The sequence below is a fragment of the Tachysurus fulvidraco genome, chromosome 14, assembly GCF_022655615.1.
Source record: "Tachysurus fulvidraco isolate hzauxx_2018 chromosome 14, HZAU_PFXX_2.0, whole genome shotgun sequence".
NCBI classification, from domain to species: Eukaryota; Metazoa; Chordata; class Actinopteri; order Siluriformes; family Bagridae; genus Tachysurus; species Tachysurus fulvidraco.
Window position 1 is genome coordinate 22092349 of NC_062531.1, and position 16873 is coordinate 22109221.

The window sequence follows — 16873 nt, forward strand, 5'->3', positions numbered from 1 at the left end:
TCTTTTACAGCAAAAATAAACTCTAAATTTAGAAAACAAGCATATGAAATGTTTTGAAGTCTTGCATATTCAGGCAGAATTCTGTTTTATTGAACCGTCTGGCACGGTTTGCATCCTTGTGTAAAAGCTATTTAGAAATAGCTGGTTTGGCGATCAGGAATCTAAAGTGCAGGGTTTAGAAAGCCTGTTGTGTTATGTGAATGAGTGGAGACATAAGGCAGAAGAACCAGTGCCTAGGGCTTGTCTTAAAGCCACACTGTCTGTACAGTATATGTTGGCAGAAAAATATTTGTCAATCCATACTAATAGTTAATGCAATTGTTTTTATATAGCATACATTACTGTCTATTTTCTGTCATTGATTTATTCTCGTATTCAATCACTGTCGTTATGAAAGAGCTGGGAGAGATGCATCTTGGAAAGCTTTTTTGGATAGCGCTCAAAGGTTCCTTCCAGGGGATATCATTATCGACTCGGATTAGATTTTTGCACAGCACGAGAAGGTCTGCTTCATATTATGGAAGCAAGATAGACCACTACCTGTTGAGCTGTGACTTATAGACTGTCAGGAGGAGCTGAAATGAAATGGAATAATATGAGATTCACCTTTTTTATTTATTTATTTATTTATTTATTTATTTATTTATTCATTCATTCATTTATTTATTTATTTATTTATTGTTTTTATGTGTATTGTCATATCTCTGCATGAAAGTTGAAAATGAAAGCAAGCTGATAATGTTGTAAATCATCAGCAGGTGTTTGTAACAAGGAGAACGGTGAACAGCAAGGAAGGAAAGAAAAGCAGTATTAATATATTAGCTCTGATGTTCATGTATTATGAATGATATGCATAATGATATACAGACAATACAAAATCTAGATAGTCTAATCATTTTGTCTTGAATTGAATCATGAGTGGTTTTGAGGCACCTACACCTATTTTTGACATATTTCTAATCCCTTTGATTATTATAGGAAACCCTGCATGTGAGGGATGAGAACCAGAACTACAGAGAGTACTCCATCTCCAGCCCAACATCATTCTCTCCAGGCCCATACTCTCCAGAGCCTCCTTACAGCCCCGGGCTCAAGGGGGGCAGGATCACACCCACCATGAAGAGGTAGGAACACAACACACTGTCGCCATTCATATAGCCATACACATACCTGAGTTAGTAAAATAAGAAGGATATATTGGCCTTGGCTTTATACTTGAGCCACACTGCTTGTGAACTCTTAACTACGGGGGGAAAAAATAACGCCGTAGCTCCTCTAAAGCCAGCCTTTGTCACCGTTTTTTTTTTTTTTTTTTTTTACACCTATGTGTATTACTAATTATTTCCTGTTAATTTACTTCGCTGTCAAATTTTGTTTTTTTCTATTTTTTTTCCCCTCAGTTTCTCCCTTCGTAAGTAGTATCCCAGGAATCTGGAACTCAGCCACACGTTGCTTGGTCAAATATGCTGCCGATATGCCCATGATTAATGCTTCATAACTGTAATTGCCTCAGTGAGATTTGAGCTGTATAAACAGAACTTTTGTTTCGGTAACCGAGCAAATGTGGGTTGGAAAATATGCTTCACATAGTCACATAGAGTCTGTTATCTTGATGTGTGCTCAATTGCCCAAACGTAATTTTAGCCACTGTGTTAAGAAGAGATGAAGTTAAGAGATTAAATATACTAAACATATTTATTCTAGCTATAGAATTTCTGCTTGAAGCACTAATGCAATTTTATGATCTCATCCTAGACTGCAAGTTTTCATTTCTGATGTTAACGTTCAGCTGTGAAATTTATTATGTATATATATATATATGTCTGTTAATAGTCTAATAATATTGATAATGTTGGGTTTTTCCACCAGTGCAGCGTAAAACATTTTTGACAACCCAGCCATAATCCAGAAAGTTTAGAAAGCACTCTGAAATTTTACTGAAAAGCAATGTTCTTAAGACTGGAACAAGTGTGCAAATGGGGGTTGGGGTAGGGGGTCATCTAGGCCCCTAAAATCACCCCTAAACCCCCATGGTGTAACCAGCATATGTCATGAAGATGATGCCATTAGTGAATGAGGATCCAGCAGCGGAGGCAGTCGTGAGAACATGTTGTTGCACAGCTAGGTTCCCTCAGAGGGTACCAAATGATGGTGCACAGTTATTGACAATAATTGAGATAAATGAGATTGCATATGGCACTAATCTGCATGCATTAGACCTTGGATATTTCATACCAAAAATATAAGCCCCCTACTCACCATGCCCTGTTTGACGCTTTTCACTTGGTGCCTGTGTGCTGACTTTTCACATGGAAGGTGACAGCTGAGCGAGCTGGAAAGTGCAGCATGCAAACCCCCATGCGTTTACTAACCAAGACAAGTTTACTAGTTCTTAATTTTTTAGGTCAACATTTGGGCTGGTCAATGCATTTGTACCCTATAACATTACATTGATTTTGAGATTAACAATAAGATACTTAATATAGGCATCCATTATGTGTACAGTCTCATGTCTGTTTACTTTCATTTTCTGTTAACAAATGTATAAATGACCAGATGACTCTGTTAACTAGGCTTCAACTGGTTTTGTAAATCATCCCTTCATACAGAACAGAATTTCACCACTCTCATCATTGCTATCTGTGTTTACGCTTCACATGTATCTGATATCATAATCCTTCTGTCACATTTCACTCAGAGTAGTTCCATTTTGAGTCTGGTTCCTCTCAAGATTTCTTTGTCATCTCTCAAATTTTTCTTTCTGTGCCTCTCTCTGGCTGTCTGATGCTGTTTTTCCGTCTTTCTCTCGTCTCAGTCTGTCTGACAACAAATACAGAATTGATACTACTAGACATTATAATATCTTGATAGATGACTTGACTAACTTTAATAACATTCTTTGCATTTCATGTACTTTTGTTCAGTTGTTTGTTCCCCAAATCACCCCTAACAGTATTTTAGTTACAAACTAACGATCTGTTTCAGCTAATCACCAGTTTTTCTTTAAAATGTATGTTGTTAGACAGCATGTTTTTAAACTGTTATTTTCACTTTTAGCCCTGTTTTCCAATCCTGGTCTTCTGAAGAGAAAATCTCCAGTCACAGACTGTCCAGGCCACTTTCTCAGGTAGGAACATTAACACCTTTACATCTGCATACCTGTGCCTGTGTGTATCCATTTAGTATGCCAAGCCATTACATGTTTCGCCTTAGAGCTTATGTCAGATCAGAAATGTAGGACAGGTAAAGATGGCCCATTTTAAGACTTTTCAAACCAAACTGATCAAGTTGTTCTCTAGTTTCGATTGATTCTTCAGTGCAGACGAGACAGCTTTTGTATGTTTGTAAATTGACTGCATTTCACATGAATTTATCCACGAGTCATAAATCCAATCTCTAGCCCACCAGGTAAGTAAGAGCCCAATGAAAGCTGCCCACTCCCATGTTTTGACTGCCAGGAAATCTAACTAGGCTAGAATGTAATGGCTAACACAAAGTAAAGTATGAAAAGCTGGTTAGCTGGTTTTAGTGCTTTAATAGAGACACAACACACAGGGCATTCTTAGTTCTCAGTCTTTTTTAGATTAGTAGAACATGCACTATAACTACAGCATTGAGTGCATCACACCAAGTTTAAACAAACGTTCTCTTTCCGTGGCTGTATGGGGGGGAAAATGCTGTTGACTAGTAACTTACTGAGACTAATGGTGCAGAAGGCAACTATGAAAAGAAAAAAAAAACCCAGATGTGTAAGCAGAATATCCTGTAGTCCAGTGTACTCATTTATCAACTCCTGCATGATCTTTATCTGCATATTATCCCGGGGATTTAGCTTTTAATAGCATTCATAAATAATCCTGCTCTGACACTGCCTCATGGATGCCAGGGCTTTGGAAACCATGAATGTTGAGAAAATAAAAAAAAAAAACAATTTCATCTGTTTATTATGTAGATTGCTCCACAGGGTAGTGCACCTATAAACTTTAGAAAGGTCATTTCACCAGACTGGCAAGCTGTTAGTTGTTAATTCAAAAGATCATTGTAAGGAAGCGGGCAATTATACAGAGGGAAACATTGAATTTGTTCTGCTAAGGGGCTCGTACAAAATGCATAATTGGCATTAAAATATTAACTGTTAGTTAAGTAAAGCTAATAGGCTTCCTTGTACATGGTACATTAGTAAAATTTATAATCTAGATGAGAGAAGGATTAATTTTCATTGAAGGATGAGAGAGAGAAGGTTGTGTTCCTTAAGCTAAAATAGAGTGAATTATGCTGTGGGAAAATTCATTTTGAGATATGTGCGCTATTCCCCATCAGCGGACTCCCACAGAAGTCTGCTCAAGACAGCTGACAGAACAGGAAAAAACAAGCAGGACCCTTTGATGGCTGATAGCATTCCAGTCATGTTTTAAATGCTGTGGACGTTGGATAAACATACACTCGGTGACACGGCTTATTAAACTCTTATGTTTTTATTCCCTGGCTGAATCTGTAAGACCCTTATAATTACGGCTGTTTTGAGTGGTCATGGAAGGATTCAACATTTCTTTTACGCCAGTGTGCACGTGTGTGTTTCCTTGTCAAAGCTCTTCAGGATGTTATTGACCTGTATTTAAGCTTGTGATGCTCAACTACTGTAGTAACCTGAACAGGTCCAGTTAGGAACAGTGCCAATAAGCTTTTTTTGTTTGAAGAATGTCAACAATCTTGCTGCAGAACAGTGCCTAAAGTTATGCAGATACAGGTCTTCAGTTAATGTTCACATCAAATGTCAAAATGGGGAAGACCGTGTGATCTCTGGTGAATCTTGGTGTTGCTGCCAGATGGCCTGGTTTGCAAATTACAGAAATTGATGATTGGCAGGGATTTTCACACACAATGTCTCTGGCGTTTACACAGAATGGTGCAAAAAAACCTCCAACTAGCAATTATGTGGTCAGAAAGAGAATGCTTTGCAATAACCACTCTTTATAACCGTGGTGAGTAGAAAAGTATCTCAGTGGGGATAAAAGTCTCACCAAACATGCAGTTTTAGTGAAATTGCAAAGATTCCTTTTCCTGGTTGATTTCTTGAGTAAACCCAATTGTGCACTTCTGCTGTTTTAGCGTATCTGCCTCAGGTGTTGATGTGATTGGTCAGTGTGCTCTATAGGTACAGCATCACGGTTTCACACTACCATGAAAGGATAAGAAGTTTACAGTATATGTACAGTAGCTATACCAAACGAAAAATTGTAGCTTTGTGAACAACATTAAGAAGTAATGATAGTTGCCTCGTTCAACAACCAGAGAGAGAAAACAATGAATAAATAGCTATTTTAATAGATTTTTAAAATACAATTAAATTCATGGTTTGCATCGTGTTTGTGTAGCTGGAAATGTTTTGGGAACATCATGCAAACACACAGATTTGTGTTTGTACAGAACGTTGCAGTAGGAATGTTTATAAGTTCTGTGGACCCTAACCTTCATCTTAATGGATATTAATTCAAAGCTGGGTCTTACAGTAAATCTGAGTTCACACATCATCTAACCCCTACTCTCTGTACAATTACTGCACAATTTACTGTCCGTACCAACAAGGGTCAGCACCCTCTTTAGAATCCCTCTGTCAACAATATTGCTGTCATTCCTCTCGCATCCCTTTGCTCCCAGTTAAAACAGGGGAATAACAAGTTTTTAGAAAGAAATGGCATAAGGCGGATGCTGAAAACCAGAACATGGTGTCGAAAATGGTTATTGATGCTTCTGTCATGAGCATGACTGTGTTCAGTATTCATAATCAGGAGGAATGTGAGGAGCCGTGCACCCCGTGGGTCAATACAAGCTGGGATGTGTGCAAGGAAATGGCAAAAGGGGAGGAGGTGCTCTCTGCATGGTGCCTGAGCGGAGACAAACATTTCCCTTGCATACTTCTGAAGATCTGTTTGTCCATTCTCCCCATTTTTCATCCTCATTAGGAATCCCATCGTCTATCTTTGTCTTTTTCTGTCTTTCCTCTCATTTCTTCAGGGAGCACTTTGCATGCATATTTTGGCTTTTCTTTTTTATATATTTTTTTTGAGCAGGGGAAATAGTGATGTGTGTGTGTGTGTGTGTGTGTGTGTGTGTGTGTGTGTGTGTGTGTGTGTGTGTGTGTGTGTGTGTGTGTGTGTGTGTGTGTGTTGTAAGCTGTGTTCTCTGTAGATTTTGCCTTAATTTGAAATCCTGTTATAAATCTGTGAAATGTGCTCCCTCATCCGTTTTCTTGATTGTGGTTTGGCCGTACAGTTTAGGGGGAAATGCTGTGTATGCCTGCAACTTAGGGACACTAGAGAAATCCAGCCACCCACTTCCCAGAATTCACGAGGTGCTGGGTGGTTCCTGCTTGATGAAATAGGGACATGATTGGCGAGGCCTTCAGTGCTAGATCAGGTCCAGCATCGGGTCTCTCTCTCTCCCTCTCTTATGCATGCATACACACATACGGTGTGTATCACAGCCTTCCAGTGTGTTACCAGTATACTGCAAGACATTGTGTTCACATCAGTATCAGGTGATGGAGCACATTCTAGACTTTTCCATTCGCTTGCTCTTTAAGCAGAGTAAAGCAGGAAAACATCCATTTTAAGACTCCGGCCTCGCGGGCTGAGAGAGAGAGAGTCAGCCTGAGAGCAGGATAAAAAGGGAGTATCCATCAGCGCTGCCTCGCAGGGTGTAGTGTGTCCTGAGAAAAGTGGCACGTACAATGGAGGCTCTGATGCAAAGCACTCTGGGTGTGTGGTGTTGGCTTTCCCGTCCATCTGAAGCACAGGCTGTTCCTTGTGTACCACAGCCTGGTGGAGATGTATGGGGGGGGGCTGTTCTTCACTTACTCTGTCTCACTCTCTAAATATTGCTTGGTTTCTCACTTCCCTGTCTCTGTCTCTCTCTCTCTCTCTCTTCCCCTGTCTGTTTCTGTTAATCTCAGTTCCCCCGCTCTCTCTTTCACTTTCTATCTGTTTGCTTGTCTCCATCTACCAATTTCTCCTTCCCTGCGTCATCCTCTTGCACTCTCTTTATCCTTGTCCTTTCCCTTCCTTTTTAACCCTTCTCATTTCTCTCCCTCCTCTCACCCATGACCCAAAAGCATCAGGGACACAGAGGTGGCCTTTGTACCAGTCCGCCTGTCCCAACACGTACAATCACTTGCTTTTCTCTCTTGTTCTCTCTAATCGTCTCTTTGTCTCTTTCTGTTTGCTTTCATTAGCCTCGTCCTCCTCTACCTCACTGTCTAGCTGAAGCAGAGCTTGTTTTAATGTGCTGTTGACTGCAGAATTATTCCTGCATTTGGGTTTAACACACATCACATTTTCTTTGTTTAGGGCATAGAGTTGTGGTTTGTGGACATTTGCTGCAGTGTCATTTAGATATAGGTATAAAAAAAAGCTTAGATACAGTAGTTAGCAGTTTAGCTTTGTAGTGCAGTGACTTCAGTGCTCTACTGTATGTTCTCTTTGCTCCGTTTCAACTGGCAGTTATGTATTGTTTCATTTAATTGGGAAACAATTACACTATTCCTGTTGCAGCTTTTAAAAAAAAAAAAAAAACACTTACCATGACTGTGTTAAGTTCCATTTCAGTCACTTCCAAATCAAGTTTGCAAATTCGTGTATGTTATAGTTCAGACATCTTTTCAAGAATAACATCTTGTGTATTTCCCTCTATATATCTTGATGCTGTTTTGACCCAGATATTAAGAAAAATGACCAATTTAGGAAATAAATAAATGTAATAACCATATGGAAAGATACTTTCTTGCGAGAAGACACTTGGATGTTGAAATAAAATAATTTGTATACAAATGACCAGTTTGTGATCAGAATTAGGGTTGAAGGACTGGCCATGGTGCGTGTGTGAACACTAGAGGTTTTGTTGTATTCCTCCTTCTCTTCATTTCGTGTGGAAGTAATTTTATTCGTGCCTTAATGACAGTGTTCCTTTTTTTATTTTTGTTTGTTTATTACTCTTCTCTCATCTTCCTGACCTGTTATGCTCGAACCCTAGATTGATGTACATTTTTAGTCCATTAGGGAAACACCCCAGCATGTAGCAGAGGAGAAAGAAGAGCAGGCCTGTTATGCACGTTAGGAAGCTGCCTTTTGTCTAAACAAGGGAGAACATGTTGCCAAACCTAGCATGGCTTTGGCGCCGAGTTCCTGCCCTGATGATTGCTATTGACGACCCAATGCTCAGCTGGGACTGCCCATGGTGACCGTTGTGTGGTTACCAAAGGTTGCTGTAGTGGCTGGCCGCATCCTGTATGAGGGCCTGAGCATTGAGTTATAAATATGCAGCAAAGCAATGCACTTAAACTACTTACCCTGACTACTGACCCTAAACACCCACAAACTATCCAGACATATTGATTTCATCTAATTCAGATCAATTCAGACTTCATGTTCACCCACTCAGACACACCCATGTCCTTGTAGAGCTCTTTGTTTTTTATTTAATTCAGAGGAAACATGCTGTGATTCTTGTCTCTCAGATGGAGTGGAGATGTTCTAGATTACCCAATTGAATGTTTATTTCTGCAGTTTGCCTTTAATGCAGTCCTGTGTGTGTGTTTGTATGTTAAGAATTTGCTATTTGTGATGGACCAAAAGTCCCATTAGTATAAAGTTTGATCCACATTTGTTTCTTAGCAAGAAGCATGTTCAACAGCCACTCCTCAACAAGAAACTAATTCCTTGTGAACTTTGCAAGCTTCAGGTCAGTGATTAATTTTTGGTCCACACCACCGGACCGTAGGCCTGGTCATCGGTTGCCGAGATTAGCATTTATTTAGCCATCAATGACTGTTCAGATCCTACCAGACTTCTGTCTCTTTCATTATATTTGTTTTTTTCTTTTAAATGCTGCTTCTCTTTTTAGAAAAAGAAGACTGGAGGTTAGAATAGCTGAAAAGTACTCTTCCAGAGCATAACTGAAAACCGCTTTGGCACTGTCCCTTGACTCTAACTCCGACACATTTTGCTTTCCTTCTTTCTGTTTTACATGTATGGAGACACTAGGGGGACGAGAACACAGTTTTAAGCTTGGGGCCCTCTGTGTTTATCTTGGCCCTTTTTAGCCTATAAGTGTGTGTGTGATTGTGCCAGCATGCTTGTTTTTTTTTTTTTGTTTTTTTTTTTGCACAGTTACACCCTATTACATCCCCACTGATCAATCCAGAGGTGTATTTCCCTCTTTAGTCTTTTTTCTTCTCTGTTCATCTTCTCGATGCAACATTTGACTTGCTATTCTTTCCTCAGGCTCAGAAAATAAAATAAGCTGGTTGGACGGCAACACTCTCAGGCCCCCTTAGAGGCAGTAGAGCCATAAGACCCGAGGCTGCCAGGGATTACGGGGGAGGTTTTGGCTGGCTAAGGATACGGCCTGTTTTATGATTTTGGTGCGGTTTTAGTGGAATAGGCCTGAGTGGTAGGTCAACATTCCAAACATTGTCAAGGTAACCAAGATACTTTTCCCTACTATATATTTTTTATTTATAGTTTTAGACCTACACCACCTGAATTGTTTCGTTTCTGTGGCAAGGTCCACGGCTAGATTTTTCATTGTCACATAAAGAATTCCAGGGAAATAAAATATCCTTGGCAGTCCCACACCCTGCCTCCCACAGGGAGTCCAGTTCATTAGCTGAAAGTGCTTTCCAACCATGGTGTGGTTTGGAATAACTCATTCAGGAATAATTAGTTGTCTTTCCTGGTATAACACACCTGCTTGGCTTAATCAGCTAATTACAAGGCTTTTCCCCAAACCATGGGTGCCGTCCGTTCTGAAGTGGTCCTGACTAAACCTTGTACACAATTGATAGTGAGAAGTAACAGCCTATTTGGAGTGCATATTAACATTTTTAGTATGTTAAAATATTCTACCGTCATGTTTACTTGCAAGAGAGAATCAGATTTGAGCCTGTATCCCCTGATGTGTGTTAACAGACATGACTCTGATCACGTTCATAACTATCCATCGATCCATCCGCACATTTTCTGACCCCTGTATTGTACTCAGGGTTGCTGGGAGCCTGGAGTCTATCCTGTGGGACCCTGGGCACAAGGCAGGTGACACCGTGGACACTGTGTGCCAGTCCATCACAGAACACAATCACAAGCACACACCCACTAATTATTCACTAATTATGGACAATTTAGTAGTGCCAATCTGCCAGGCATACCTTTGGGGAGAAATCTTGAGTACCTGGAAGAAACTCCCAATGCACAAGGAAACATACTGTACAAACACACATAGTGGCTGTGGAAATTAAATGTGCGGGGCATACTAACAACTAAGCCACCATGCTTGCATAAATGTCATAGGAGAGAGATTGTTGGAAGTCCAGCGATTATGTAACCGCTCTTTACTCTGATATAATGCAATTCAGACGGTGTGTACTGGGTGGCTCTCAGTAATGGTACTGCAAGATACAGCTTTTTGAAGGTTGCTCTTGCACAACGGTGGAAGTTGGTTGAGTTATGATTGTGTAAGTGAGATTTAATTGCCTAAATAAGACCATTGACCGAATGAGCAAGACTTCCATTTCAGGTTTAATGAGAGTAGAAAAGGGTGTAAGATGATTCTAATATTGTCTGTGCAGTAAGGACACTGCTAGTTTAAATTAAAAACACTGACCTGTGAAGTTTTTGATTAATTATCACTAACATTTATTTGTAAAGTAGATCATCTTACAGGAGTTCAGAAAACCTGCACAGCTCTCATGTAATTCTGCATGTGAATCATCCAGGCCATCTTATCTAATGTTTTTATTGGAGTAAAAAAAAAACTGCTTTTTTGAATTTAGACTGATGGCTCATACTCGTGTATGCTGGAGTGTTTGCCACCATATCCACTGTCATTTACTCTGACTTTAATGCATCAAACCTTAATGCATTTAGACAGTGTCAATTTAGAGACCTTTTAAATTATTTTACAAACCTGGTTTTGTCTGTATCAGAGAAACTGAAGGGAAGATGAAAAGAGCAAGAACTTTGTAAAGAAACTTGAAACATCATGTCAGGAGAAAGAAATAAAGACAACAGGCATAAGTTGAATGTGAAGTCATCTCGGGTGTCTATTTGATAAGTCAGTGATTTATAATGCTCTATAATTACTCTTTATCCACTCACACAACCCTCAACCGCGACAGTTGAGGACGGAGGGAGATTATCTTACTGTAAACGATAGCTCAACTTGGAGAGATTTATACTACGACTTTTTAGACCCATTAGAAAGCAAGAGCTCATCAGCAGCTGGCCCACACACTACCTCATCCACCACCATCTACCTCCTTTCATCTAAAAACAGCCATTAGTTTATTTTGTTTAACAGGAGACTTGAGTCTCATTACAGCAGAGCTCCTGTTTTAAATAAGAGTAGGCTTGCAAAAAAAGCCCATTACAGCTAGTGGATGTGCAATAATTTATTTAAAAGAAAGTACAAAGTTGAATTTTTAAATAGCGTAAACATAAGTATGTAAACATTTAGAAAGACTAAAGAGGGGAAAAAGCATTACAGAAATGTACTTTGCAAATGTTGGACGTTCAATCATCACTGAAAAAGTATTAAATATACACATGATGCTGTGTTGTAGTAGACGGTAAAGTAAACTTTCCCCATATAATACATACTGCGTGTCATCTAGAAAGATAAATACATCCAACGATTTAGCCAACTGTTCATTTGAAGCATTATACAACAAAACCATTTCACTGTGAGTAAAAGACATGTTTGACAGTTGTAGGTTGTGGTCCTGCACTCTCTCTGGTGTTTATATGTCATATTAAAGAGTAGAGAAAGAAAAAGGGAGCAAATGGTCTGCATATGATGTAGTCATGAGCTGAAACAAAACCTTAACAAAGACCATATGTCTAATGAGCTCCGAAATTCAGCTGCATTTGGACAGCACGAAACAACTTAATTGAGCAAATGAGAAAAAAAAAAACAATTTTCTTGGAGTCGCATGCCGTCTTTCATTTCTTCTTTCTCTCTCTTATTTATAGTAACAGCATGTAAACGGCTACAAGCAATGGAAAGGAAGTACATGCCCCGAACACTTTAAGGGCTTAAACCTGCACAGCTGGATAGTTTCTGGATAGTACAGTAGTGCAAGCCTTATTATTCCTGTTTTTGTCTTATAAGAGAGGGGTACTGTTATAGACTGTCCTAACCCCACAACCTTCAATGTTCACTGTGTTGTATATATTTTGAGATGCCTTTCTGCTCATCACTTCTGTACAAGAGTGGTTATTTGTGTTACAGTAGCCTTCCTGTCAGCTCAGGGAATCTGCGTTCTGGCAGTTCTTATCTCAACAAGGTGTTTCCGATCTGCCGCTCACTGGATCTTTTGTTTTTCAAACTATTCTGTGGTAACTCCAGAGACTGTTGTGCACAACAAAGGTTCAAACCAGGCCGTCCAGCACCAACTGTCCAAGAGACCGTGTTCAGAAAACAAAGGAATCAGTTCCTTTTCCCCAAATTTTAAAGCTCGATGCAAACATTAACTGAAACTCTTGACCAGTGCTGTTGCCAATCATTGAGCAATCATTGTTCCTAATAAAGTGGTCAGTAAGTTGTGTAGGGTAAAATTGGATTTTAAAGAAGGGCTTTATATTTAACTAGCAACTGTGTAACCGTCATACAGGCAAAGCCCTGTTTCTGTAATGTAATGGGGTCTGGATATGGACCTTGTAAATAATGTGTCCAGTAAGAGGTTTAGTTGTAACAGTTCTCACTTTGTAGTAAAACGTCGCAGACTTCAGGTAATAGGGTCAGAGTGTCTCACTCACTTGCACACAAACATTGCATGTGTGCGCAAGCCTGAGCACTGAACACTGACCGACACGCCCACACCAGCAAGAAATCTCATCATCTCTGATGATAACTTTGTTTATCGTCATATGGTTTAGATCAGCTCTGTCTGGGTTCTTTCATCCTAGAGCGAGGTAGCTGCGCACAGTCATCGGTCTCTGCCTTTGAGACAGAGCCTCTCAGTAGACGACCAACAAACGAGAGAGCCATAAAGAGCCACAGCAAACACAAACAGGCCCAACTATATCATCCTAATGATTATAATAACAGCATGCAGAGAGCAAATTCGGCGGACATCATTATCACAAGTTCTCACACCCCATCCCCAGACGTGCTCGCACATTGTGGCTGTAATGAGAGAGAGCAGAAGGAGTAATAAGGGTAAAGAGCTGTTCACACTGCTCAGCAAACCTTCAGCAGTGGCCACATACAAGCGTGCAATCGTCCTGCTGCAAGTCAATGCCCTCTTATCTTAAAAAGCCAACCTGCTATTTGTGTGTGGGTGCATGAGATCATGCTAGGCGCAACGAAAAGAAATTCCCTTTTACAGTCTTGTTTTGCTTGTGAAATGCTCCCATTATGTATTTGCGTCATGGTTCATAAAAAACTACTGAGAGAAAAGACTGCTTTAACCAACTCCTCTTAGACTGGCCTTTTTTAGCCTCCACCTGCCACCCCTTCCACTAATGTCTAAAAAGATGATGTGGGTAATGATTGCAATCTCAGGCTTTTTGCTGAAGGCAGGACATATTTCTTGTCTAATACCAACCTCACTGCAGCACCTGAAGGCATGAGGATTATTGCAAACACATGCCTGCCAAACCTGTTTTCTCATTCTACTTCTACTTCTACTTCACATACTACATCTACTGTAATTAACCTTCTTTGTCCATTTTATACACAGTTGCTACATGGTCTCCTAATCATATGCAGGTTATCCTAGCTAGATAATCATACAGATTGGGGCCCATTCCAAGCTGCTGTATATGGTGTCTGTCTGCACCGATTAGTGTACGTGTCTGTGTGTGGGAGGCAAGTAAGTGCAAAATCAACTGCCTGTGTGGTTTCTCCATTATGATGTTAAACAAACACATAGAACACGATTATTACACACATTAGTATAGACATACTGTACGTTACGTGCAGTTCATATCCACAAGCGATTGAACAGCTCCTGAAGTGACAGTGGGTTGAATGCAGCCGCGAGCAATGACGTCTACATTTTTTCCCGTGCTGTTATTACAAGCAGCCAATAAACTGCTTGCATGTTGATAGTGTGACAGTATTTCTGCACTTTGCTCAGACACCACTTCCTCAACAAAAAAAAATCTGTTCTTTTTTCTTTGTTCAGGTGGATTTATTTTCTCTAGTCCTGATTCTTCCAAACCCTCATTAAAAATTGTAAATACCTTTTTTTTTTTTTTTTTTTTTTCTTTCTTCCCCCTCCCTCTCTTTCTGAATTCTTCCCTGTCATAGTTTTTACAAATTGAAAGACTATAATCACAACACAAGCATTAAGGTCTAGTAACGAGTGTGTGCTGTCACCAACATTATTGTTGGCTTATTCTTAAAACCGGTATGTTTTTAGGCACTTTTATTAGTAGGACCAAAACACCGGGAGCCAAATCCCGAGCGCCAGGGTCATGAGGTCTTGTGTGATGCTTCATAACTTCCTCCATTACATAACAGGCTCTGCTGCATGGTTTGGAAAAGGAAGCAGCATGCATTTCTGAAAGCTTTGACCACAGTTTTCGTGTGTGTGTGTGTGAGCTGTTTGGAGTCTCTAATTGCAGTAGGGATAGAGTTTAATAAGGCGTACTGAACTGTGCCTTATTAAAGAAGTGTGTATGTACATTTGATGCTCTCTCATAGTCACGATCCAACTCAAACACAATGGAATGTACTGCTTCTAACATGAATAATATCCTGATGCCTTAAAATGGTGGAGAAGTGAGACATCTGATTTGTTTGGTTATGCAGTGAGACATCTGATTTGTTTGGTTATGCAGTTGAATCTTAATGGTCACCTTATGGCAACTTAATGTGGCTGATGGGAAATGGGGCGTGTTTTGGTAAGTGCCCCCACCCCCACCCCCTGCACTCTCTCTCTCTCTCTCTCTCTCTCTCTCTCTCTCCTTCGTTCCTTTCTTTCATGTTTGGGTAAAACCTTTTTCTTCCGCTTCCTTTGTTTGGGTTGTGTGTGCATTCCTTTCGAGCTTGTTCAGATTTTAACTGACTTCTCGGGGTGTTTGTCACTCATCTCGAAAATCTGCATGAAGGTTGTTTGTAGATTGTAGAATCTCATTATTAGGATTCGCTAGGAAGCTTGCAGTGAATATCAGCAACACGTTGCAATATGAAAGATATGGTTTATTTGCAGAAATACTCCAGTCCTCAGAGATGGAGAACAGAGAGTCTGCGTAATCACTGTCAGCTGGTCCTTAGGCAAGAGGAGGTTTTACTCGGTACATAGATTTTTGGTGTGATGTAGACATGAAGTGTGTTTCAGCATTAAATGTTGATCCATCTCAGATGCTATCAACAAAAATGTGAATTGGTGCATACAGCTGCTCTGTTATTTACATTAGGTACATCATTCTTCTTTAAAACAACTTTTAAAAAGATCGGTCTGTCAAACGGTTGTAACCGTTTAATGAAGCTCTTGCTTAGCTTCTGAAGCCTAATGAAGCCACTCATGTCTGCAGTATCAGTGTGTAAGTTGGAAATGGACTGTGATTAGTAAGACAGGTGTGACATAAGAACTTTAAGTCTTGCATTATTATACATTATAATTTTTAATTAATTTTTTTAATAAGTCCTCAGCAGCAACTAAGGATCTGTGAACATGAATTAAACAAACACTCTGTTTCAGCAACATCCAGCCAATTAGAACGGGGCAGCTCTTCTTGCATGTCCGTCATGTTATAACTTAGGAAGCTCCTCCTCTTAAGCTACATTTACTATAGACTACAGGGATCTGGATTTGGAGGGAACACTGAAGGGATGTGTTGTGTTCTACTGTAAATGCAAATTATTTCATTTTGTTTTGCCTATAATCAATGACCAGTTGTTGGTCAGAATTAGTGTTAAAGGACTGACCATGGACTGAGTGCTGAATTCTCTCTCTCTCTCTCTCTCTCTCTCTCTCTCTCTCTCTCTCTCTCTCTCTCTCTCTCTCTCTCTCTCTCTCTCTCTCTCACTCACTCACTCACTCTCTGGCTCACAGAGAGCTTCTCTCACTCTATGATCCCAGATGGTCTATTAAACATGGACACTGCTGTGTGGGCATCCTGGGTTATTCCCCTGTGAGTGTTCCAGTTTCAGCATGCTCAAACTAGGGGTCACTTGGTCCTGTTCAGTGTAGTAATTCATAGCTCCTTTGCTACATCAACAGGTTCATCAAAAAAAGATCAGTAGACATGTAGAGAACTAAAATTAAATAAGACAACTTAAATAACTGAATGTGTTTTTGCCACTGAACACAAATATACACACACTTTCAGTAAAATCAAAAAGCATGACCGACCCCCTTAAGAACAGATCTTTTATGTTACGTGTTGTCATTTTAGCCGTTTAACTCCTAACTAGCAATGATGTGTGATTGTTTTTCTGTTGTGACAACCAGAAAGTGCAACCTGGTAACACTTTACCTAAATTTGTTCAACTTGTAGAATTTTTGAAAGTGACAGCCTTAAGTGTAAGTATTCCCATTTCTCAATAGTTCTCTGCTGTAGAGACTGCCCTCTACTGTTCAGATTGGACATTTTCATTCTCCTTCAAAAAAATCTGTGGATGTTCTGTTTCCTGTGCTGTGTGTGTGTGTGTGTGTATATATATATATATATATATATCTATATATATATATATATATATATATATATATATATATATATATATATATATATATCTCCACAATTGCTCGCTAATTAGTTGATCTCAGAACAAACAATTGGCTGTATGGACACTTCAACAACGTTTGTGTCCTGTTTTCAAGTCTGCCTGTGTAGAGCTGTAATGGGCAGATGTTGCAACTATGCTCTGA

General features: G+C 39.7%; 1 protein-coding gene across 8 annotated transcripts in view; it reads left to right on the plus strand.

Moving 5' to 3' along the window:
- The window catches only part of pdlim2 (PDZ and LIM domain 2 (mystique)), a 56894-nt gene that overhangs the window by 28834 nt on the left and 11187 nt on the right, over positions 1–16873 (plus strand). For all 8 annotated transcript variants that reach the window (XM_047799719.1, XM_027167259.2, XM_047799720.1 and 5 more), the window contains 2 exons: positions 979–1124; positions 3058–3127. In XM_047799719.1, the coding sequence (XP_047655675.1) occupies positions 979–1124; positions 3058–3127 (216 nt within the window). The remainder of the gene's footprint in view (positions 1–978; positions 1125–3057; positions 3128–16873) is intronic.